The 26375-nt window shown below is 36.6% G+C and overlaps 1 protein-coding gene across 10 annotated transcripts in view; it reads left to right on the forward strand.

Annotated features, from left to right (window-relative positions):
• MARCHF1 (membrane associated ring-CH-type finger 1) overlaps nucleotides 1–26375 on the forward strand; it is a 755838-nt gene that overhangs the window by 681780 nt on the left and 47683 nt on the right. For all 10 annotated transcript variants that reach the window (XM_070608438.1, XM_070608408.1, XM_070608432.1 and 7 more), the window contains one exon: nucleotides 21767–21947. In XM_070608438.1, the coding sequence (XP_070464539.1) occupies nucleotides 21767–21947 (181 nt within the window). The remainder of the gene's footprint in view (nucleotides 1–21766; nucleotides 21948–26375) is intronic.

Raw genomic sequence — 26375 nt, forward strand, 5'->3', positions numbered from 1 at the left:
GTTGCAATAACTTTAAACTAGGTGTGGGAAAGTAGAGAAAATTTCTACAACGCAAAATGTTCATAGCAGAAGACTACTTTTCAAGAGCAACAGGATCAGGCTTTTTGACAAAGCACTAGCATTTATAAGATTGATTTAGATAATTTTTGAATAATAGGCCTTAGCTCCTAGGAAAATTGTGCCTACAATGGACCATTTTTATCCATACCATCATACTTGTGTCCTCATTTATTCATTCATTCACATATTGAACAACTATTTATTGGGAATTTACTCTATATCAAGGCAATGTTCTAGAAGCTACAAATACAGTGAGAAATACAGTACTAGTTCCATCCCTCATGAACTTACATTCCAGTTGGTAAGACAAATAAATAAATAAATAGATGTAAAAGAAAAAAAATCCATAAGTGAAGCTGAAGTAACACATTGCATCTGGTAGAACAAAGCAGATTTCCTGAGGAAGTAATAATTACAGAGAAATCCAAAGGAGAAGTAAGAGTAAGTCAAGCAAAGAGAAGAGATAACCTGTTCCAAGAAAAGGATATGACAAGTGTGAACACCCAGAGATGAGTGAGATATGGCGCAGAAGGATCTCAGTGTGTTCTAGCAGAGAGCGGCAGGAGAGGAATGGCAGCCAACCATGAGGTTCATTATCAACCACAGTTAGGAGTTTGGATTGTGTTCTAATGACAAGGGGAAACTTAAGTGAAAGAATGACACTGTCACTTTTGTGTTTTGGAAGATCACTCAAGCTGCTTTGGGAAAATAAATTGGAGAGGGCAAGACTGAAGCCTAAGGGAATGGGTTAGGAAGGCATCGCTGTATCCCAGGGAAGAGGTTTTGGAGGCTGTGAGAATAAAAAGAAGTAGATGGATTTTGAAAGGAAATTAAACAAGACTTGATGATAAATTACATACGTATCTCAAGTTTTTTATTTAGACAACTGGGTAGATTATAGTACCATTTACTATTGAGAGAACACACTGTTTGACGGACAGATTTAAAAGGAGGTGAGTTCAGTTTTAGACATGATATTTTGACGTGCAAGACAAATATCCAAAGAAATATATCCAGAAGGCAGGTGTATATAAGGATCTAGAGTTCAGAAGGGTCTAGAGTTGACATTAGATGAAGATTAGGAAGTCTTGAGCACATAGGTCGTGACTGTCAATATCTCCCATGGAAAATTTGTCAACTGAAAGGATGAGGAGATGAAGGACCCTGTGGAATAGCAACATTTAATGGCCCTGGAAGAGGAAAAGAAGCCAACAGAGAGAAGGAGCAGAATAGCCCAAAAGGCAGATGAAAACCCAGGAGTGTGTGAAGGAAAAAGAGAATGCGATAACTGGAGGGAGAGATGAATTAGGGAGCCTATTTTTGTCTTTCGGTTTTCGTTTTGGTGAGGAAGATTGGCCCTAAGCTAACATCTGCTGCCAATCTTCCTCTTTTTTTTTGCTTGAGGAATATTGTCACTGAGCTAACATCTGTGTCAATCTTCTTCGAAGTGGGACGCCACCTCAGCATGGCCTGATAAGCAGTGCATATGTCTGCGCCCAGGATTCGAACCCATGAACCCTGGGCCACCAAAGCAGAACTCACAAACAACCACTACACCACGGGGCTGGCCCCCTGTTTTTGTTTTCAATTTAGAGAATCCTTGAGCTCAGAGAGACAGAGAGAGAAGTTGAAGATGCAAAAAACTGAGAAGATTGTTTATTTATTAAATTCCCACAGAGAAGGTAGGAAAGGATGGGACCCAAAGCCCAGAATAGAAGTATTGCCATGGCAAGGAAAATAGATATGTCTTTCTTTGCAAAAGAAGTAAAAGAGGAAATGATAGACGTGGACAAATGTAAATCTACAGATTATAAAAGTTTCTTTTTGATAGTCTTGTAGAGTAAGGAGTTGGTTGCAGGGTCAAACATCCAGTGAAATTTGAATTTCAGATAAACAACAAATAATTTTTCATTGGGACACACTCATACTAAAAAAGTATTTGTTGTTTATCTGAAATTCAAATTTCACTGGGCATCCTGTATATTTTGCTAAGTCTGTCAATGCTAAACATAGCAAGATAGAAAAGCATTATTGAAAGTTCTGTTGAAGTTCATAACTATCAGTCTATGTGACCACAAACTGCAGGAAGTGTAATTTACCTCTGCAGTGCATCATTTAAATGCAGATACAACCAAAGAAGGTAACTGAACATAAACCTAAGGGGCTGATAGCATGAAACATCCACATTTCACGTTTAGTACAATTTTCTATATGTATCCCCAGATAAACTTGAAATTTAAAAACTAAGATGTACGCTTTACGAATAAGATATTTAAAGTAAAATAACATTTCAGTGAGTAGTTTTGCTCTCAATATTTATTCAGAGAAAAAAAAAAGTACTTCTCTTTACCTTAACCTTTCAGGCAAGGATTATAGTCATTGGGAAGCCTGGGTTCATAGATCCGTAGACCGTGTAGGTCACTTTCCCATCTACTCTTTGAAGAGCCTTGGAACATCAGCACATGTTATCATCTGTCTCTTCCTTGGACATATTATTTCCTGGGGAAGCCTCTTTCCTCTCAGAGTCTCTAATTGTGAAAACATTCTTTTTAATATTTAATCAGCCTGTGTCCTTGTGTTTTCTACCTATTAGTCCCAGATTTATATTCATTCGGTAATAGATTTTTTTCTTACTTTTGTTGTGTATTCTGCTACTTCTTTCTATTTCTTTTTCTGTACAAAAACAAGACTGATGTTGTATTGTCAAAGTCCATTCAGAGTCTTCAATATTCTGGTAAGGAAGGTCATTCTAAATGACCTAATGAGAAGCATTCATTTCCAAGAAGCAACAGACTCTTAAGAAAGTTCACAAATTTATTCTCTTCCTTATGCCTTTGCCTTTGTTTTGCTGAGTCCTGAGTCTTGTAGGAATTAATAACAACTTTTCTCCTCTTCATTTTAATAACAGCTGAGTTGGTAGGAAATAGAGGTGGGAACACTGTTGGTAACCTGCCAGACGAGAGTTACTTGCGGTTACTCAAGATAGAGTCACAAGGTCTCACTTGCAACTCTTCCTTTCTCTCTATCTGGAGTGGTCAAACTTGGGAAGGGTAAAATGGCGCTCTCTTCATTTGTATGATCAGAAAATGAGAAAAAATGATGTGTATTGCAAATGTATACATAACTGGTATGACACTATGTTTTAGAACTAATTTCTTTCCTTGAAATGAATAATTTTATTCATTGCAGTCCTCAGTAAAAATTCAGATATACACTATACTACTTTATTTTACAAAGTAAAGGTTCTCCAACAAAAGAAAGAAAAAAGTTTATAACACTATATTTTAATGTTATAAATATTTAGTGTGATTTCACACAGTCTATCAGCATTTATCTCACTAATTTGTATTTTGAATAAGCAAAAACAATGAATTAAGACACTGATATATATATACATATATCATGTGTATATATGTATGTATATGCATACACACACACACGAAATTTTATGAGAAAAATAACTTGAAAGGCTTGTAGACATAGTGTTTTATGTCTTTTTTATATATATACCTTTCAAAGACATGCTTTGTTCTTAGCAGGTTTTCTTTTGTAATTGTTCTCAATTTGAGAGATTATCTTTCCAGGAATGGAATGACAGTATCATCAATAATACTGATTGTCTTGACTAGTAAATTATCTTATACGACCAAAACCAAGTGGATTGATTAATTACCTTCTAATCTGGCTAAGCAAGTCACTCTGATTTTTGGAAATAGCATGTCTTCTGTAGGCCAATTACTTAACAAGTTGTGCTTTTAGAAAGGAAAAAACAATAGACATTTCTCTGCTCCTAAAATCATCTTAAAGTGGATTTGAATCTCAACTAGGAATTTTCGAACCTCAGAAAGCTTCAGGCAAAAGTCAGTAGAAGTATGATGCTCCTTCAGGTGGAAAGTCAGTATTTACATATTATAAAGCTATTTCTATTTGTTACATTTATCTTTGCTTTGGTAATTTCTAAGTTTGTTAATTACTGAATTATAACAAAGTGCAAAATACTGAATAAGGAGGAATTAGAGTTTGTCTACTTCTTAATTTAAAAAGAAAATGTGTTCAGGATTACAGTTATTTTAAACTAAGTGCTTCCTTTAATGAACTTATATCTGTTTGGCAGTATGCAATTATTTCTGTCTCAAAAAAAACAAAGAAGGAGAAAAACACTCTATCTCTTCTCTCAGTCACATAAATTTATTTTTAAACACATACATTTTTGCTAACAGAGTATAAACACTGTGTATATAAACTGCTGAATATTGGGTACAGTGCTTGTTGCTATCAAATCATGATTTATATCTAAGAATTTATTTATAGCTTGAATATTTCCTCCATTTCTAATTACCACATTTAGGTTCTCATCTTCCTTATAACTGCTGTAGAGTAGTTATACATTCATTTCAAATCTTCTGCAATCGTCCTCAGACAAAAAATCTTAATTTAAATCAGGTAAATTTAAATACCGGTGTCTAATTTGGTTCTGAAATTAAAATGCCCCTGGAACAGCCTCGGTGAGTTGCCTTTTGTTCATAGCACCCTGACAGTCTTAAACTCAGCACTATGCTCTCCTTCCCACCTCTGTCAGGTGCAAGGAGGACCCCGGAGTCTATTAGTTCCCCTTCATTCACTCCTAGGTTTATGCAGAACTGAAAATGCCATAATACAGGAGCTCCTGCATTTGGGAAGCTTCTTGGCGATGGATTTTACTTTAGACATTATACTGAAAACTTTCATCTTTCCTTCATGGTTATCTAACAAATGGTAATGAAAAGCTCCTTATTTCCTGCCTAACTGGCACCACTTTATTCTTATTTGGTCTTTCTGAGCCTCACCTTAACAAATTCTGATGTCTTTATTTTAGAGATTTTTTTTTAAGATTTTATTTTTCCTTTTTCTCCCCAAAGCCCCCCGATACATAGTTGTGGGTCCTTCTAGTTGTGGCATGTGGGACGCCGCCTCAGCATGGCTTGATGAGCAGTGCCATGTCCACACCCAGGATCCAAACAAGCGAAACCCTGAGCCGACGCAGCGGAACCTGCAGACTCAACCACTCGGCCACTGGGCCAGCCCCTAGAGATGTTTTGATATAAGCTAACTCACAGATCTCTGAGGGGGTAACCAAATTAAAATATTTTGTCACACTAAGAGATAGTAACAATGGAGAAAATAAAGAAGGAATAAAGAAAGAAAAAATAATTAGAATAAAATAGAATTTTTTAATAATGCAAAACAGATTTATTTGTATGCACGACAATAAGGATTAGGATACTAGATAAATATACACTGTCATATATACACTGTCATTTACACTGTCAAAATGTCCCATGCATCAAAGGAGTCCTGGTTCCAATCAATATTTGAAGGCCTTAATATTCTACCTGTTGGAGCTGGAAGGAACCAGAGAGATCACCTCACTCAGTGGTTCTCCATCTGGGCCATATGTTAGACTCTCCTGGGAAATTTTAAAAAAAAAAAAAGTCGCTGCCAGGACCCCATCCAGATCCCTCTGGAAATGATGTCTCAGCGTGGGTACACTTTTAAAAGGGTCCCAGATGATTCTGATGAACAGCCAGCGTTGAGAATCACTGATTTTTTGCCCAATCTCGGCTGAACAAATTGACACCCAGCAGATACACATATTGCAAGAACCATACTTCAGGCAGGAGGTCCACTTGGCAGAACTTCTAAAATCTCAACACACTAAAATGGAGCCTACGGGTGAGCAACTGACGCAAATTATTTCCTCTCAGCTCCTGAAAACATTTGGGATGATTGTTCTCAAACTTGACAACTTTATTGGCTGAAATAGAAGGTAGGGTTGCTCTTAATAGCTTTCATCTTGGATTAAACCTGAAATTTTTCATCTAGTTGCAATTCACTTTCAAATGACACTATAGGGGAAAAAAACCACAACTAAATCCATGATTCTCAAACTATAGTCCTGCACCAGTAACATCAGAATCACGCAAGAACATGTTAAACACGCAAATTACTGGGCCAACTCAGACCTATCAAATCAGACACTCTGGGAGTGGGACCCAGCCATCTACTCTGACCAGGCCCCTATGTGAGTCTGCACGCTAAAGTTGAGAGCCACTGAGGTAGAGACTACAGATAAGAAAAAGGCAATTGTAACAGTGTGTGTGCATGCTGCAATGGGGTACATATAGAGCGTTTAGAGTATAGGGAAAAGGAGCCTGATGCAAGTCTGTGCGAAAGGGACAGCAAAATACAAAGCAAATAAAGAAGATGGCATAAGTTTGTATTTGGTGATTTTCTATTTTAAATGATTTGGCATACTATATATACGTATATATGTGTGTATGTATATGTATGTATATCTATATATACACACACACATATTTATACACACACACTCCAAAAGGATAAAATAGGAAATTGAGAAAATTAGGACACATGAAAATAAGGGTAGAAAAATACTAAATCCACAAAAATGCATATATGGAGATTTACTACAAGTTTAATTTTCATAGGCACAGTGGCTAAAGCAAAGAAAGAAACAGGATTCACAGAAAAGCAAACCAAGTCGTCAGATGAAACACACCTTTTGCTTGTAATGAGGAAGGACTAAGCAACATTTCTTTCATGAGTCCTTATAATGAGAACATTTCAATATAGTGGATGACATCCTTGGCTACCTGCAGGTAATAAACGTGTTGCATGGCAGTCCGCTTTCTTGGACAATCAAGTGTTGGCAGAGGACAGGGTTATGACGCTATCATGAAAGTAGAAAGCTACATCAAGATAAGTGCTTAGAAAGATGGCTTCTCCAACTCCAAAACTCCCAGGACATTCAGTATTTGTGGTGAAGGGAACGTCAAAGAAACAAATGTCTGTGTTCACTGGCAACCTGCACTTTTTTCTTGATAAACAGCTCAACATCAATCCTTTCTTGTGTAAATGCTTAATTTCCCATGATGATATATAAAAATTTGCACATTCTTGCAAGGATGGTTTTAAAAATTATATCACGCTTGCTTTTATTTTGTTTTGTTTCATTTTCATTTTAGTCTTAAATAAAATGCGTTATTGCAAGAGCCTATTGATTTTATAAGAAATACAGAGATGTATCATAAAAGTCATGGCTTACATATTTTTGATCATTTTGCATGCTCTACTATATACAATATGTTGTTAGTGAAGAAGAGAGAAGGTTGGGGTAAAGTTATCTTAAATTTGCTTAGGAAGAGCCTCAGAAAAATAGGAAAAAAAGAGAATATGATTCTTCTTCCTCACCACCCCCACCCACCTTCCCAAACACTGAGCTAATGTGACAAAGTACAACCGTAGGTTGGTGCTACCCAGTTAGAAGAGCGTTCGTACCAATTTCCCACCTGACCTCACAGCTATATCCTTCACCATCCCTTGGGAGACATCTTAGGCCAAATTCTACTCTGTGCAAAAACAAGGCTCACAAATGTGTTCAGTTGTTCACCCCCTTCATACCTTTGCCAGTGGTGAGTTAGCACACAGATTAATTTTAAATATATTTATCACAGTGATGTGCTGCAGCAGTAAAGACAGACTTCTGTGGCTCCATTTACAATGGTTTCATTCCCCTGCCTTTTGTCAAATGCCATTAAGGCATCAAGCATGGAAACCAGCAAACCCTGAATCAATGTGATCCATGAATATAATTTGAATATTCTTAATGATATGAAATATATATGTTGATGTTTATAACATATATGTATATGTGTGTATAGATATGTACTCTTCTGTAACAGTTAAAGCTATTATAATTAGGCTCAAATAAAGTGCTATTTGTATGAAATCAAACTGAAAGTATTAGCAGTTTATATTCACCAAGTACTTCTTTAGAGAATATCCACATTAAGATGTTTGAAAATTAAAATATAATTTAAAAATAAAAAGCAGCTTTCCTTATAGTAATAGTCAAGAGGTTTCTAAATATTAAGCACAGAATTTTGCCTTTTCCCTTTCCTTGTGCATTAAAAAAAATACACATTCTTCTTCAATATCAAGAAAGTGAAGGAATATTACTATCGTTTCGTATCAGCTATAAATCATGAAAAAACAAAATAAACAGAATTTGTCATGACAGTGATCTACTCTTTATTGTATTGGTCTTGCATCATGTTTAATGCAACACCATCCCTGAGATTTTCACACTTGAACTTGCATTTTGCTCTTTTGTAGTTTATGCACGAAAAAAATGTTCTACCTGGGCCAGCCCCAGTGGCCTAGTGGTTAAGTTTGGCACACTCTACTTCACCAGCCCTGGTTCTGTTCCCGCGTGTGGACCTACACCACTCATCTGTCAGTGTCCATGCTGTGGTGGCAGCCCCCCTACAAAAAGAAGATAGGCAGCGGATATTAGCTCAGGGCAAATCTTCCTCAGCCCAAACAAAACAAAACAAAACAAAAATGTTCTGCTTTACTTTTCATTAAACTCCATGTTGAAGTTATACTTTTAAAAAATTTTTATTGCTCCTATCTTCAAATAAAGACAGTTCCTTCAGAGATGTAACAAAAAGGCAAAGATAACAGGGAAGAGATATTCAAAATGATTACATCAGCATGCATAATTAATGATATTCTTTCATTTTGAGTGTGGAGGAAAAATGATCTCAATTTATCATTTAGATTATTTCATAGTGAAAAATTCTGTCCAAAAAGGAGAAAGATCAAAAGGTGATGAATTACAGGAATATAAAATGAAGGCCAGGCATTGAGAAAGACTCAATGGACAGTGATGAGTACTGAGAAAGTTCAAAGACACCCACAAATCCAAGCAGTTGAAAATGCTAATGATGCAGTTGAAGAGACCCCTTTGAGCTAGCAAACCACAGGGTAAATTGGTTTTATCTTCAAAGAAACTGAAGCAGAAAGATCATATACCTAAATGGAATGGCCGAATACACATATTTGCATAGATCATACAAGTATACCATAGCTGGCATGAAATACCATGTTTTATATACTTAGAATTCAGACAATACAAGATATCCCTGGCATTGGTGCATGTGTGTGGGATTGAGCTGTGGGACAATAGGATAGTTTGTCCTATTCTTAGTACTTTTCCACCCTCCCAGTGAAGAAGTATATTGGGCATAGAATGGTGACTCTAACTGATAGGGTTACACCTGCAAGTTTATACTAAAATATAAATGACAGTAAGTATAAATCTTTCAGTTGCTATGTAACCAAAATGTGACAAGGGCTGCTCCTGAGGCTGGACAGGAAGAGAACAGGAAAGCAATTCATATTTACTGAGAATAAAACATGGCACTTTTCCAAGTTGTTCAAACATATAAATCCATCAAATATTTATGAATTTGTTAACTTATTAGAGAATGAGAGAAAAGAAAGTGGAGTATAGTTGGAAAAGTGTTCTTAAATCTTTGTATTTTTTTTAGTTTATTTTAGTATTTCTTTTAGTGACTATTACAGTAGTTGTGGTTATTGTAAACAAATTGTAAAAACAGAGAAAACTACTATTTTAATTTAAACTTAATTAGCTGGATAGATAATCAGTATTTGGATTTTGATATATTTCCTTCTAATCTTTTTTAATGCGAATAATTTTTAATAGAATTATAGTGTTTTCAGTTATGTCTCTTAATGACAAGATATAAGTTCATAGGCATAGCTTTTGAAGAATGAAACCTATCAGAAAAATACCTTGATGTCTTTATTTAAACGGAAATTCTATCCTATCGGGTTTTTGAATAAAATAAAAGTTTTAGGATTCTATTTTTATAAGGAATTTTAATTTAGCTCCCCAAAATTGTGCTTTCTGTCCTATGATTGCAAAACAAATGTTTGGGATAACCAAATGGTATCAGAATCATTCTGGATATACTGCACACTAGGAAAATGTGAATTGGAAAGAGGAAGTAAGGAGCCACATTATTATATATTTGTAATTGTCCTGCTAGTGGGAACGGTGTATTTCAAATATAATTCTTTGACATAATTATTTGTTATTGGAAATTCTACCACTATTTGGAAAAATATCTTTCTAACAGGATTAATCATTGAAATATCTCAAATCCAAGATAGTATTACTGCTCATGAGAAAGTATGAATCTACTTCCTTTTGCTTTTTACAGTGACTGTCCCCTTACAGTATAACTAAGTTAAAAATTAAATTATGAACATTATGGTTTCCAAGTGGTACCTGTGGTGACTGACAAATGCTCAGAGGCCCTGTAAGCAGATTAATCTTGAGCATCTCTCCCGAGGAGCCTTAATTAAACCCTGAAGTCAGTTTAGTGTGTCCTTTACTCCCATTCTCCCACAGCTCATCCCTATCTCCTTTTCCCAGTTGATGTCTTAGTTCTACCAACTTTACTTTTACAGTATCTCTTGTTCTCTTTTTCCATTCGCCCACTATTACACTAGTTCTTGTTCTTATTACTACTGACTTTGACTATTATAATATTCTCATCTTTTTATTATTAATCTCTGAGGTAACACACCAGACTACTTTCTAATAATCTTACCTTCTTACTCAAATTCTTTAGTGAAATCCCACTCCAACCGAATATAATTAAAGCTTTTTGTGTGTGTGCCTGTGTGCGTGTGCATGTGTGTGTGTGTGTGTGTGTATAAATGTTGGCACTAGATGACAGAAATGTATTTTAAGCTCTCCATAATCTTTCTTTATTTTTCAGCATGACATCCCACCACAATCCTACCCAAACTTTCACATTCCTTTCAAACTTGGCTGTATAGTTGACTCGGTTACCTGGTCAGTCCTACCTCTAAGCATTCACTGAATATATCTTCTATGTCTGGAGTATCCTACAAACTTCCATCTGTGTCTGTCAAAATTCTACCCAGCCTCCAATTCCAGTTCATACACTACATTTTCCATTAGGCTCTAACCACCTACCCCCACCCCAATCTGTATATATCTTTCCCTCCCTTGCATACAGCAGCACTTGATATGCACACATCACATGGTAACTTGGATTCTAGCTAGTTGTGCAGTTATCCAATGTATAAGCTGTCAAAGTATAAGCTCCCTGAAGGGCAAAGACTGAGACTTATTTGTCTTTGTAATTCTCACAGCACCATGTATAACATTTCACATAGTACATATGCAACAAATTATTTGTTGAGAGAGTGATTAAGTAAATAAATGAACAAATGAATGAATAAGTGAATAATTGAAGATTGACCATTCTTCACTCAAAGTGGCTGGAACTGCTGTAAAATATCAATACTTTGCCGAGGGACTTTACTTGCCTGTGTAGGAGAATTCATATGCAGAAGCATATTTCTAATTCATTCAATGCATTCTTGGTTATCTATAAATAAATTATCTGCTTTGTCAATTATCCATGGCAAGTTGAGACTATCTTTGATGTAATGCTCAGCCAGATAAGATTAATGAATGGACAAAAAATGGAAAGAAGTCATGGTTGAGAATAAGGTTATGAAGATTCAAACACTTAGCAATCACAAAGAAAGAGATATCACAAAATCAGTTTGAATTAAGAATCTCTGCCACCTGCAGAAAAGAAAAAGACAAAAAAATTATAATGATGATTTTTTCTGATAGCTCTGTTATTATGTGTGTACGAAAGACTTACTCTTTGTCTGACCAAACATATTTATATGGTTATATCTACACATAAAGCAAATGAATTTGTGTTATCTGTTCTTTTGTTTTTCCTTTTCACCTCAGTGCATGCAGCTAATAAAAATTGAGCCCAATAACTTTAAGAATACATCTTTAGAAATAGCTCTAGTTTAATTTTGTCAATCTTAAAAACAAACCTAAAGACCTTAAAGCTGACATAAAATGAATTTTTGTGACGTGTGAGAATGTAGAGACAATCATTACATTGGGATATTCATTCAATGTTTATTATCTATTTACTCATCTATATGTCACCAAAATTATAAAGTAAGTTCTGGAAAGGTAAATGCTATTGGGGAAAATCAGTTGCTTTACCCAGAAGTAGATTGCACTCTGAGCTCACTAACAGAATATGGATAGGGCAGCAAAGTGATGTTTAAAAGGGAAGCAATTATCCCAAAGGGCACAATCTGTCTTTTAGTCTCTCCTGACTTGGAGGATTTGGACAGTTTGAGCTCGTCCTAAAACTAACAAGGAAGATCTGTTCTCTTGTTACGTATACTTGGGGCTGGGACTCTTGGAGCTACACATGCCAACATGCAAGGAAGAAAATCTAACGTACCCCATGAACCCATGGAGAATTCTGAGTCCCTGAAGAGGGCCTAGCCCACTATGAAACTAAATCACTAGGCTAGATCATAATAGAGGAATCCCTGTGAGAATCCTCGATCCCAATGAAGACTTCAACTCCTGGTACCAATAGGATGGAACCATCACCAGAGGTGGTAAGGGCCACAAGAGGAGAAGCTCAAGTAGAATCTTCCCAATCTGTTGCAGCTCATATGACCAAAATATCCATGAATTCGCATAAGACTTGGCCTCCTCTGCTTCCATTATGGGCACAGCAAGTGGTGATTATCTTCTTCTCTGCTGTTTTCTATCAGAGTGATGTCTAGTGGGAAGAAAATGCAGATGACCAGTTGCAACTTTGGATCAGCTCCAGCGTCAAGTTAGGAGCCAGGGACATTGCTATGTTGCTATCTTTGTTGTTGGTCATTCCCTACAGCTCTATGCAGATGGTCTGAGGTTTTGACCAAGTCAGTGGTCACAAATTAAGGCATGAAATTAAACTCAGGAAGTCATGCTATGTACCAGGGTTTTTTAAGTTGAAATATTCCTTTGAGAAAACAAAACACTTTAAAAACTCATTTGTGTGTGAAGAAATGTCAGTCATCTGTAGATGTTAAGAAGATTGTGTATAGATTCAGAATGACCAGTCTTATGATTACAAAAATTGTATCAGCTGACTATAAAATATTTTGATTCTTATGTCATAATTGTATTTTTAATTAAAGTTTTCAAGATATTTTTCATCTAAGGCTGAATGGTAGCTTGTAGTACTTATCTTCATCTCTATAAAGGAAATCTTAGAAATCTGATTTATAAGGCCTTTTTCTTTTAATTCCAAACATGTGTGCTAGTTCCATATCAGTCACAGTTGCTGGAAATAGCTGTTATTAGGAATAATATTAAATAGTGTCCATCTTCTTCTCTGCTTATTAAATGAGTTACTTCTCCTTTCTACAGCAGATCAGCTTGCTTGACTTCCTCTGATGCTCAGATAGGGTATAAAATTGGTACACTTCAGTTTAGTTCCTCAAATGCAAATTAAAGAGCACATGGTATGTGTAAGGATCATACATTTCTCACTTTCATTATAAGTGAATTTTCCCGAAAGGTAAACAAAACACTGGTAGTTGGTAAAAACTTCCGAGAATTGCCAAACCATTCCACTAAGCTACCTCTTTTGGTCTGTGCTCTGTACATATTTAAATAATAGTTTAAAGTGTAGCATTCGCAGTCCATTTATGGTCTAATAATTAGCCATCTTTACTCTGATTTTTTAACACTCTTATCACTTAAATCACTTTTAGTATCATGTTATTCTTTCCATACAAAGAAGACCTTGCCTCCAAATATTAATAAACAGCAATTTATTCAGCTCATAATAGCAGAACTGGCATAGGTGATATAGTTAATAAACAGCAAAGACTAGATTTGTGTGGTATAAGATTTAAGAGGAATAAAACCTCAAGAAATGGAGGGAGCATTGGAGGGAAAGAAGATCTAGAGTCTATCTCATTAAAGGTGTTAAGTCTTAGGGTAGCTTAAATTTAGATGAGGTGTTATCATGAGAGGGAGGGTATCGTGGGTATGAGATGGTGTTCCAGGAGATTACCAGAGGCACGCATTTCCAGAATCCAATAGGGTGAGGAAATAACCATCTGAGCATTAATTGAAAAAAATACTATTTAATCTTTATTGACACTAATTAACTTAATGCTTATAAACAGTCCTATGAGGTAGACACTACTATTTTCCTACTTTATGGATGAGAAACTTGAAAATACAAGAGATTAAGTAATTTAACAGACGTAGATGGGCAGAACTATGATCCAAATGCTGATCGTAGTTTTAACAATCACACCAGTGTTTCCCAACATTTTCTACTTCATCACACACATAGAACATGATAACATTTCTGAGTCAACTGTGGTTAATGGCCAACATACCTAGGAGCCTTAAACTGCTCTCTAAGCTGAGAGGAATCAATATCTTGGCACAGCAGAAACTTCTTTGTGGCAAAACTCACAGTCTGTCTGCTGGTAAGTTCTGTACCATGCCCCTATGCCTTTATGTTGGGCGTTAGAGGGAAATATGGTAGGATAGGTAAGACAAATCCAAATTATGGAAGGTCATGTGAAAACCACATGAAGTAATTAGGATTTTATTTGATTTATTATAGAGTTCTTGGAGAGTGGCAGTATTTTAAGAGGGCCTGAAAAACTATGTTTTAAGAATGATTTTAAAGGAGCAAAATCTTAAAGACAGTTTGTGTACCTGTTGACAATTCAAAACTACTAGAGAGATGGCAGTGAGGATGAAAAGGAACAAGGTAAGAAAAACAGCGAGGGATAAAAATATTGGAATATTGATGAAACTTTGAATATAGAGTCTGAAGTACATGAAAGGTTCAGATAAAGGCAAGCTGAGAGAATGGGATACTTATGGAACGGCATCTTTGGGAAGAAAAGCTATTTTAGAGATGGTGAGATGTAGGAAGTAGTGTCTCACTGGGAATACCCCATTACTGCAGTTGGACATTATTGGAGTTGGCTGACATTTCTTGCTATTGAAGAGGTAGAGGTTGGTTTTGGAGATGGATGTTTTAAAACCACAAGTCTGGGAGTAATACTTGAAGCTGAAGCCCTAGACTGCCTCCCTAGGGTAGTCAGTGGACGAAGGAAAAATAAAAGGCTTAAGTACAAAACTTCCAGGATAAGCAGAGGGGAAATGCTGACAAAGAAATGGGGGGAAGAGGTGTAGAAATCAGTCTGTGGAAATGGAAGAATAACAGAATTGCAACATTGGAAAAGAAATATGAGGTCATGTAGTTTAATCACTCCTGTGTGGTGAGTTCCTTTTACGCTATGATTGAATACTTTCAATGTTGGGAAATTCACACTCTCCTGGGGCAGTTCATTTCATCTTTGGAAAGCTCTGGGTATATATGTGTATATGTTTCATGGAAATTTGTTTCTTTTAACTTCTACTCATTGGATCCAGCTGTGGGACAGAACAAGATCAGTTGCCCTTTCACCGAATAGCCTTTCACATGTCTAAACAGAGCTGTCATATAATTTCCCCTTCCCTGCCTTTTTGTCCCTCTAAGATATCCGATATGGAAATTGGCATTTCTTTTTATTTGTCCCCAAATTACTATGCTCATTTTATTTTATTTTTTTATTGAGATATAATTGACATATAACATTATGTTAGTTTCAGGTGTACAACACAATGATCTGATATTTGTGTATATTGTGAAATGATCACTACAATAAGAGTAGTTAACATACTACACTCATACTTTAAAAGGTGCCCCTTTGACCTACAATTTTGAATTATGGTGGAAGAGTCTCAGCCATAAACTTAGCTATGTTAAATTCTATATTATTCCCCTATCGTCTCTCACCATGATCTCTCATCTATCCTACCATATCCAATTATCATCTCATCTGTCGTATCTCCCTTATCATTTCTCACCTTTCCAGGCTCCAGAATGCTAACATTTTTGTCCTCCATAAGTAGTCACTATTCCAATCCCTACAATCATCTTATATGCTGTTCTGATTCCACTTTTCCCAACTTTAAGGGTAGTAATATAAGAGAAGTGTCACAGAAGCCAAAAAGGGAGAAGTATCAAGGAGGCAGGGTTAGTCGACAATGCCAAAAAACATCAGGAGAGATGAAGAACTAGAAAAGGTCCTTGGACTTGACTATAAGGAGGGTGTTGGTAGCTTAACAGAAAAGTAATCTCAGTAGTAAGGTGGATGGAAGAAATGTCTCCCTTTCTTACATCACAGTTCTTCGAGGTGGAAAATGAGAGAGTCCTATAAACTGAAAGACAAACACGAAAAATTGCTTTTATAAAAACATGCAATGCATTACGTTTGTTACCTAGCAGCAATTATTGTTGATTTTATTGATCATTTGTATATTGGCAATAATGTCTTACTTTGGAATAGTGTTTATATTTTGTAGTATTTTCTCATGTATCTTATTTGAGCCTCATAATAGCCATATAAAAATTCACAGCTGAGAAAAGCAACTGTGTCAAACCTTGTCTGAGGCCAGCCGGCATACAGATCTAAATAGACTCCCTCACCTCGCTTTCCTTGAGACATGTCTGTGACTGGACTGACCTGGGGATTTAAATGTGTCAGAAGCTAACTCACCTGTATGGAGTCAGAATTCACGACTTTGGCCTTACAAGCATTTGCTCTAACCAACTTACCATTTCCTTCCTCTTTCAATATCAATTCTTCAGCGTCCTTGTGACTTACGGTCTCTCAAATCCATCCATTTCCCACCAGCTGGTTTCACTCACCAAACTGTTCCCTTAGAGCCTAGACCTTATGACCAACTGTTTTCACACTGTATCCTCCAATGCACAGGAATCCTTCACTCCTTTGTCCTTCCCATTTCTGACCTAGTGATCTGAAGACTGTGAGATTGTGCTTCCAACTGTAGGATTGCTCTCTGACTGCTGAACACTGCCAGGTCACAATGCAATGTTAACAGCGTCTACTATAAATTCGTGCTGTCTAATCTCACCAGGGACCTCACGGCTGCTCCACAATTCTAATATTCATGCTTGGTTAATTTTCCATCACATTCTCCAAGTGGCTTTTTCTAATTATTTACAGCCTCTATAAGACCTTAACCCCATGCCTTCCTGCCTTCTGTTTAGCATACGTGCTGTCTTCTATATCACAGAAGTTAATAAGACCTCGCAGACCCAGCTAACTCAATTTCTTCTGCCTTCACTAGCTTTTCATCTTCACCGATCATTTTCCCTCTATCTCTTGCTCACAGAAAAAGATGGCTGTTTCCCTCCTGTGTATTCTTCCACTTGTCCAAAGATATTCCTCTGCCATACTTTCTTTCCCCAGACTTTCTTGACTTCTCGAGATCCTTCATTTAACAATGGGGCATTCTCTTGCCTGACTGTGTTTTTATTTTTTTTTATTTTTTTTTATTTTTTTTTTTTAAAGATTTTTTTTTTTATTTTTTTCCTTTTTCTCCCCAAAGTCCCCCGGTACATAGTTGTGTATTCTTCGTTGTGGGTTCTTCTAGTTGTGGCATGTGGGACGCTGCCTCAGCGTGGTCCGACGAGCAGTGCCATGTCCGCGCCCAGGATTCGAACTAACGAAACACTGGGCCGCCTGCAGTGGAGCGCGCGAACTTAACCACTCAGCTGCGGGGCCAGCCCCCTGACTGTGTTTTTAAATGTCTACCTCCCTGTGACACCTTCACTGCTGCTTATGAACAAGTTCAAGTTTTCCCTGTTAAAAATAAAATTTTCCCTGATCTGCTCTCCTTTAACTGTTATGCTATATTTCTCAAAAAGAGAGAGAGATTAGCTCTCTTCACTCATTTACTTGAGCGCTAATTTCTCATCTACTGCAAATATCTTTCAATATGGCTTCTGTCCAACATGTATTCTAATCATTTTTTAACTTAGTAAAGTGAATGCTAAGAATGAGTGCCAAACTCTGAAGCATGATGATTCATTTTGAGTAAAGATCAACAGTCAAATTAAAATATTACGAATATAGCAGTATCCGTAATTACTGTGCTTAAAAATTATTTAGTTGGAGATGGGAATGGAGAAAACTGTAGGTCGAAAATTGAGGGGATAGATCAGAAAGATTTGCCAAAAGAGAAGGGGAAAAAATGGCATGGAATATAGGAAGAGAGAGTCACAGGCCTGCACTTGAGATGCTGTCTGAAGGTCACAGGGATGCCCGCCTTTCGGAGTCGCATAAGTAAATGTGCTTTGCTGCCACAGCTAGTCATGGAAACCAAGGAAAGTCCTCAGAGATTTCTGCATACTCTGCAAGCTGAGAATCTTCCTTCTCCTTCCCAAAGTCACCACCTCAGTCTAGGTTCTTAATCCCTAGATGATTGTAATAGTTGGCCAAATGAGGTATCTGCCTCCGGGTTCTTCTCTCCCTTCAATTCCCGCAATATGCTGATGCTATTGTCTGATTTTCTTTGCCTATAGCAAGAACTAAGAAAATGTGAATGAATGAAATGATGGATGAATGAATGAAAAAAAAAATCCCAAACTTACATAATCACTATAGCCTTCATAAAGTTTTTTTTAGTGATGAATTATTTAAGAAAAACTATGGAAAGCAAATATTCTGCCAGAGCCAAGAAACCTTGGCATGGGAGGGGCTGGGGAAGAATGGAAATCATTTTAAGATACATAAGACCAAAAAAAAGCCTACTTTTCTTAAAACTCAAACATTAAGGAAAGGACTTTAAGCACACACACACACACACACACCCCCCATTTCCAAAATTTAATTTGCTAAATAGCATTTGCAGTCTGGTCTTCACAGAAAGCTAGAAATTATAAGGAAGTCAAAGTTTATTCAAGTCATAAATGGTGAAAGTCTCAACATATGCTGATTAGATTGTAAGCAGCCAGTTAAAATACTAAAATGTCAATAAAATCTGTGAATTTAGCTTTTTCCTGTCACTGGGTGACAGATATCAATGTAGATCACCAATGAATTTACAGAATCACTCACTTCCAAGTGTCCATTTCCCATAAGGTAAAAATACATTGAAACTATGAATATTTTACTGTGCAATTTTATTTTAGTATTAAAATCATTTTCTCTACACAATTATTCTGTTGGAAAAAACATGTTTATGTTTTCATTTATAATTTGGCAATTGTGGTTTGTGTGAAGTATATCAATTTAAGAATTGTTTAATTCTTTCTGTAATGACATTATCATATTATTTTTTATTTCCAGTAGATATTGAAGTTGATATTTAGCCCTTAAATTCATTTAGAACAATCTCAACATGGTTTGAAGAAGACACTTGGGCACCAACTTGAGTTGGATAATGTAGAAAAAGTTCAAAATGTTAAAATCATGTAAAACTAAATCTTGTGAAATGGGAATGAAAATGAACTAAGCTTTTGATTTTCCGTATGAGAAATAAGCTTAATTTTAGGAAAAAATGATATTGCTGGCGGTGCTTCAGGTAACAGTTTCAGCAGAAATTTTTAAAAAGGAATCTGTAAGGTCTAGGAAGTTGGGTGACGGTCAGTATACTGCTCAGGGGTCACTTGGAACTCAGTAATCAGCAAGATCTTTGTTAAATTTGCTTATGAATACATTACTTTTTTCATGTCCGTAAAAAATCAGAGCCTCAGAATGATCTCGGCAGCTGTGCAGCATTTGACAGTATCTTGTTTTAGCGATGAATTATCAGATGGTGTTAACGGCAAATTTTTCTTTTTCAAATGAGAAATTTGCCCCCCATTCCTGCAGGCTGTTCATGGATCATTGGGCTTCAGGGCCAGCCACGAGGGGCTTTCATTTTCATTTCTTGCTTGTTTATTTAACCTTTACTTCAACTTTTGTTATTTGCAGAGGTCGCAGTGATTGTTTCGTAAATTTTGTTTTCATTATTGTTGATAATAGTCATACATTGTCTTTAACTCAGAATTGCCTTTAAGGCAGGAGTAGGCAAATGTTTCTGTAGAGGGCCAGATAACAAATATGTTCATCTTTGTGGCCAGATGGTCCCCACAGCAACTCTCAACTCTGCATTTATAGCACAAACACAACTCTAAACAGTACATAAACAAATGTGCTTGGGCGTATACCAATAAAACTTTATTTATAAAAACGTGCAGCAGGAAAAATTGGGCATAGTTTGCTGACCCCTGATCTAAGGGAGTATCTTTGTGTGGAGGCAGGGAGATAAGAGGTTCAAGGACTTGAGTAATATCAACTTCTCATGCTGTACAATTCGTTAGGTTTCAATGGTTCCAAAAATAACTATTACAACAAAATGAAGTGTTATAGAAACTCAGATTTGCTTTCAATGGTTGCTTTTATGATAAGTCATAGTTTGTTGACTGAACAATTCCTCCACTCAACAAACATCTACTGAGCACCTATGATGCAATCAACACTCTATTGGCAATACGTGTGATACAAGTATACTAAGCCGTGTTCCCTAGGACGTACACATTTGGAAAGAGGAGATATTTTCTCGTGTTAAAGAATAAGCTCCCAGATAATTTTTAGTTTTTCCCCACCATATCAGCTTTTTATATGTGCTGCTACGTCCAAGCTCACTGCTTCCTACCTCAGTCCAGGGGAAAGCAGACACTGATTTTGAATTCCCTACGCTCTCATCCCACCGCTCACACCTGGAGAACTTTAGAAGTCAATGTTCCTTTTTGCTTACTTTATTTTTACTTATGAAAAAGAGACTCATGTCCTAGTGTACTGTTATACTTCTTTATTTTGAGGTTAGGGGAGTGTTGGGTTTCAATTCCTGTATCTTACTACAGTAGCAATCTGAGCAACCATTTCATTTCCCCTGGGGAGACAGCTAAGATAAATATATTTTTAAAATCCACTCTTTAAAACTCATGCTTCTGGAGAATAAGGCATATAGACCTAAAAGGCAAGGGCAGCAGCAGCTGTTCATTCATTCTTCCAGCCTGCCACCATGACAGCTCGGAAAAGTAACTATACAAATATTTTTTTTAATGTTCCATTCGTATTTCTGAGATTTCAAGCAATATTTCTAATCAAATTTATTAAGAACTTCTATCAGTTGGTTAAACCATAAGAATCATTGAAGCGCTAAGAGTTCAGTTCACAACCTTGAGATATGAAACCCTTATCTCACCCAATGAGGAAAACAAATTATTTTTAAAAATTTGAAGATGAGAATAATGAAGATTTCATAGACTGTGAATCTATGATACTAGAATTCACAGTAATTCAGTAAACTAGTTGAACTCTGAATTCCTTGGAAGATGTAGTAATTAACATTTTAAAACAATAGGATTTACTGTACTTGAACTTTATGTAACCAGTAATTTTTGTGACTTTTAAACAATGATGATTATTGACAGTTTAGGCCATTTGTTGTGACCAAAGATGTGTGCATGTTCCTGGGGAAATCTTTGTAATATTTCCAAGCTGAGACTTTCTGTATTCATTTTATTCTTTGCTAACATATTGAAATTTTTCAGATTTCTTTCACATTGGTAGAATAACATACTATTAAATTATACACCATGCCCCTATAAAACGATCATCAAAATAAAACAATGAAGTTATCAGATTACAACATTCTCTAGAATACTTATAAGTCATAGCTTTTATACATGAAAGCAAGTTTAACTCATAGACACTGACCTATTAAATAGATTACGCTGGGGTATAGCTCAATATTTGTGCTGTTAAAATTGGCTTCAGTGCAGGAATGAAATAGTACATGTTTGACGTACTAGTGTCTAATGGTCTATGACATGACTTAAAACTCCAGCAAGGACCACACAAATGAAAGAAAATTAATATTGGGCATAGATTCAGTTCTAGCATCAAGTTGGAGTGAAATGTGCACGCGTTCTAAATCTCAGCTTGCAGTTTCTGATACTGCCTGGTATGAGTGAGGGAGGAAATCCGCTCGTGAGAAATGTTCTCTGGGAGAGCTCATCCAGGCTGCTGTGTCCTTCCCCAGGATCTGTCACTGCGAAGGGGATGAAGAGAGCCCCCTCATCACGCCCTGTCGCTGCACGGGCACCCTGCGCTTTGTCCACCAGTCCTGCCTCCACCAGTGGATCAAGAGCTCAGACACGCGCTGCTGTGAGCTCTGCAAGTATGACTTCATCATGGAGACCAAGCTCAAACCTCTCCGGAAGGTACGTATCTGCAGGAATTGGTTTGAGAGAGACAACTTGCAAAGCAGTTTTGTTTTAAAAATCCATTTCTTACCCCGGTCAGATATTGCTAACGTGCTAATATCTGTGAAGAGTACATGTCTTGTGTGAAATGCAGCCAAGTGTTTGCAAGATAACCCTTCCTTCTTCTCTGTTTTATATTCTAGGACCCTGATTTTTACATCACACTTCGAAATCAAAAGAAGCATGTGTATGTGTATGTGTGTGTGTATATACAGATACATATATATATAAACCAAATATATTTGTAATTCAATGTAATTGAATTGATGGGAACTGAGAGAACTTTGTACTTACTAAGGTCAATTCCCAAGAAGGTTAGATAATAGATTACATTAACTAACATGAACTCATGTAATTTCTGGAAAGCCAGGCATTAGGTAATAGAAGAGAATGGTTTCTTCTGTGAAGTGTGGATAATTTTTTGTGTTTGCCTTTATTTGGGGATTTGGTTTGATGGTTCATGCATAATTAGATAGGAAGAAAAAGTGTTATTTTCCATATTGTGCATCAAGCTGTAAGAGAGAGGTAAGTATATTTTTATCTATAAACTTAATCTTCAAATTCCTCATTTATGTTATATTTTTCTAAAGAATGAAGGTAAGAACATGATTCAAAAATAAAGCTAGCGTCTCACTCAAAGCCAGCAAAGGCCAACTTGTAAAGCGTGCAAAATGAAGACAGTGAACTTTATGCAATTCATGCTTGATAGTTGGGCCTGTAACTTACTCATCTGTTTGCCTAACTGCAGCCTTACATATATGGATGCCTCAATTTCCAAAGGAGAGTGTGGAGACAACAATTTGAATAATGAATCTGCCTAGAGCGGCTTTTTCATTTAAATTAAATGCATAGCCAAAGTGGATAAAAAGAATGTTGCTTGGCTATAAGCCTGATGGGTTCTAGGATGAACAGAGATGTAAGGCAAACAAGAATATTCCAATAGACATCTGATCGGTGGCTGGCCATGGCACTTCTTCCTTAAGTCTGTCAGTTAGGGAGAGGGAGAATAGCATTCTCGGCTTTTGTGGTAGACTTCATTTTAAAAATCTGCAAATGGTTTATAGATGTCAAAGCGATGCACAAAATGCCTTTGGGATACACTTTGTCTCTTTTTAACATACAGGGTGACCTGATTGCCAAAAGGTGACACTCTGTTCCTCCAAGTCCCAGAGCAATCAATGCCAGAAATAGAAATGGACCCTTAACTCCTTGCCGTTTCTTTATCCACTGAGCAGATGCTGTGTGCTGTCTGGAGTAGCTAAATGACACATGGTGCTCTATGATTCTGTACATTTCTCTTCTTATCCCTCGGGGAACTACAAATTATTTCATAGCATCTGTACATTTCTCCATAGTTTTTTTTTAACCTACATCCATATAAAATTTTTATTTCAGCCTTGTCAAACATATATGAGGCCAACAATCTAGGATAATAAAAAATTCATATTTTCTTTTCTTCATGCTATCTATTCCCTTCCCCTTTTTTTGTATAATAAACAATGCCTGATGGAACTTGAAAAGTCATCTCCTTCCACCTTCAGCTTTTATAGAATCACCTGTTATATACAACTTTGATCCTTTCTTAGTATTCCATTCCCGATAATGATAATTAGCAACCCTATCAGGAAATACTTTTTTTTCTCAACTAACCTGTTTGTATACCAGAGAAAGTGAGCTAACACATCTATCTTTTTTAATCTTCTTAATAATGAATATGTTGTGGCAACCTAGTGGGTACATACTATCTGTTGATTAATGAAATACCCTAGTTTCTTTCTAAAAACATTTCCTTTTACTGGTCATAAATATTGATGAAGGACAGCATGTCACCATCCTTCACTTTTAATAGCATTTATACAGCTACAGAGGATGTTAGAGTCTAATCCGGAGGTGGCTTGCTGACAGCCCACAGATGTGTTTTATTTGACTCACAGGCTTTAGCGTTTGAATTAGTTACCAACATTTAAAGATGTGATTATTTCATTAAAATTCCACACATCTCTATTTTGTTAAAATCACAGTATCTGGCTTTACTGGGACCACATTCCCATAGGACCACAAGCAGTGGAGCTAAGTGGTGGCTAGCCCCTTTAAAGGCTCTTTGCTTTCAAGTTCTCCACATTTCTCAGGCCGCCTGTCCTTCTGACCCTGAGACCTTGTGCCATCTCCACTCATCTGAGTACCTCTGCGGCTCTAGTTCAGGGCTCTGAATTTTCAACTCCTGGTCTAACATATGAGTCCTAGACATCAGTCACACGCATTCTCTTCCTGCTTCTATGATTTCTGAGCTTTAAAAACCTAGAAAAGGTATTCCTAATTTTTACTTTCTCCTTTGAAACTATGGGTCACTGGGGTAATACTTAAATGGCAGTATCCAAAATGACTTTTCAGATTCTGAGGTGATATGAATTATACAGATATGAGGCATTTTAAACTGTTCTAGATGATTTATTTTGATGGCACAAAGATTCATCAACAGTTTTCTTTTGGTGGTTTTTAAGCGGTCGTTAAGAATGACAGGTATACCATTTGGTTAGAATATATTTGAAGTACAGCCAGTTAATTGCTCTCAACTCAGTAATTCCCTTATAGTTATAATGTTCCAAAGACCAACCACATGAAACAATTAATTTAGCTAATGATTCTGAATTTCTACCATTAGCCAATGGAGGCAGGAGATTCTGTTTAGATGAAATGGCTTCTTGAAGAAGAAAGGTGCAAATCTTCAGTCTGAAGAACCTTGGGGCTTAATAGTTACTCTAAAGATATCTGTAAAACGTTACCTCTTTAATTGCTGGTGTTACTACACCAGGATCTACAGTTAGCAAATTCATCAAGGTATCCCAGTGTTTCCAGAAGAAATCTTTAAAGTCTAAATAAAATCAAGGGCTTATTTGAGGAAAAGCAATTTTCATCATCTTTAAGTCAGTAGCTCAGCTACTTTCATAACACTCATTAAAAGTCCCATTAGTCTTCTGAGTTACCCAGAGCCAGAAATAGTTCTCAGGGCCCAGGAAAGTCAAGAAGTCACAAATATAGAAAGCACCGTGGCTACTCAGTGCAATTTGGAAATGCATACAATGTCGGTTAGGAAGCATAAACTAATCTCCTGTTCTGAAGCTGAAGAATTGCGTGGAGTTCAGATTTGAATCACACCTGAATGGGAGAAACCAGTTGTTGGCTATGAAGCCAAGCTTATGAGGACAGCAGATACTACAGACAACTTTATGTCCTCCCCTGAAATACTTCCTTGTATAGTTTTCCATATATAAATCATTTGACAAATATATAATACAAAATATTCAACTCTAGGCATCCTTTTATTCTTGTCTCATTTCTACAAAGAAAATGAGGCACTGAATCAATTAGTTTTGCTTTAGTAATGATTAGGTTGAACCACAGAAGTTGTCATTTTTGTAGATCAAAAATAGTTGCATATTTTAAAGTTCCTAATACGTAAGTTCTGAGTGAACTTATTAGGCCAAATGAAAAGGAATAATCATTTTGCTATTGCTACATTTCCACCATAATGACTTGGTTGAAAAGCTTTAGTTGAAATACTTATTTTAAAAAATAAAGAACTGTATTTGACAAATACTGTGTTTATTTCTTCCTTTCCTTAATTCGATGGCACGTCCATCTTTCAGAAGAGTAAAAAGGCCAATGCAAGTTACCAACTGCCCAAAGGTTATGATTGATGCTCTGCTGATCTGGAGGTCTTGCAGTTCATAACCTTCAAATTGGACAGAGCAGGGACTGAGGTCAGCTTCCTAGCTAGAGATTTCTAGCACCCTATTGAATAATGTTGCCTAATCACACATAAGAGAAATTCAAAATGCATCGTTTATTTACCATTGTGGGGGATTTGCAATTTCACTAATACAACTACCAGATACTGAATTTCTGCTATGTGCTAGGTATTCAGAATATATAACTTAATTAATTTCATCCTCATTACAACCCTATTTTAGGTAGGTATATGAAGCCCATTTTACAGATGAGGAAAATGAGACCCAGTGTCAAACTTACTCAGTATCACACACCCCAAAGCTCCTCGATTCTAAAGCTTGTGCTCCTTGCACTGTGCCACACTACCATAAATAGCTGACAGCCTCTCTCTGTAAGCATCAAAACTTTAGCTTTTCGGGTTTTGTTAAAGATTGGCACCTGAACTAACAACTGTTGCCAATCTTCTTTTTTTTCTGCTTTTTTTTCTCCCCAAATCCCCCCAGTACTTAGTTGTATATTTTAGTTGTGGGTCCTTCTAGTGTGGCACGTGGGATGCCACCTCAACATGGCCTGATGAGCGGTGCCGTGTCCACGCCCAGGATCCAAACCCTGGACCACTTAAATCAGAGCGCGCGACCTTAACCACTCGGCCATGGG

Source organism: Equus przewalskii, chromosome 2 (genome assembly GCF_037783145.1).
Source record: "Equus przewalskii isolate Varuska chromosome 2, EquPr2, whole genome shotgun sequence".
In the NCBI taxonomy this organism is placed as follows: Eukaryota; Metazoa; Chordata; class Mammalia; order Perissodactyla; family Equidae; genus Equus; species Equus przewalskii.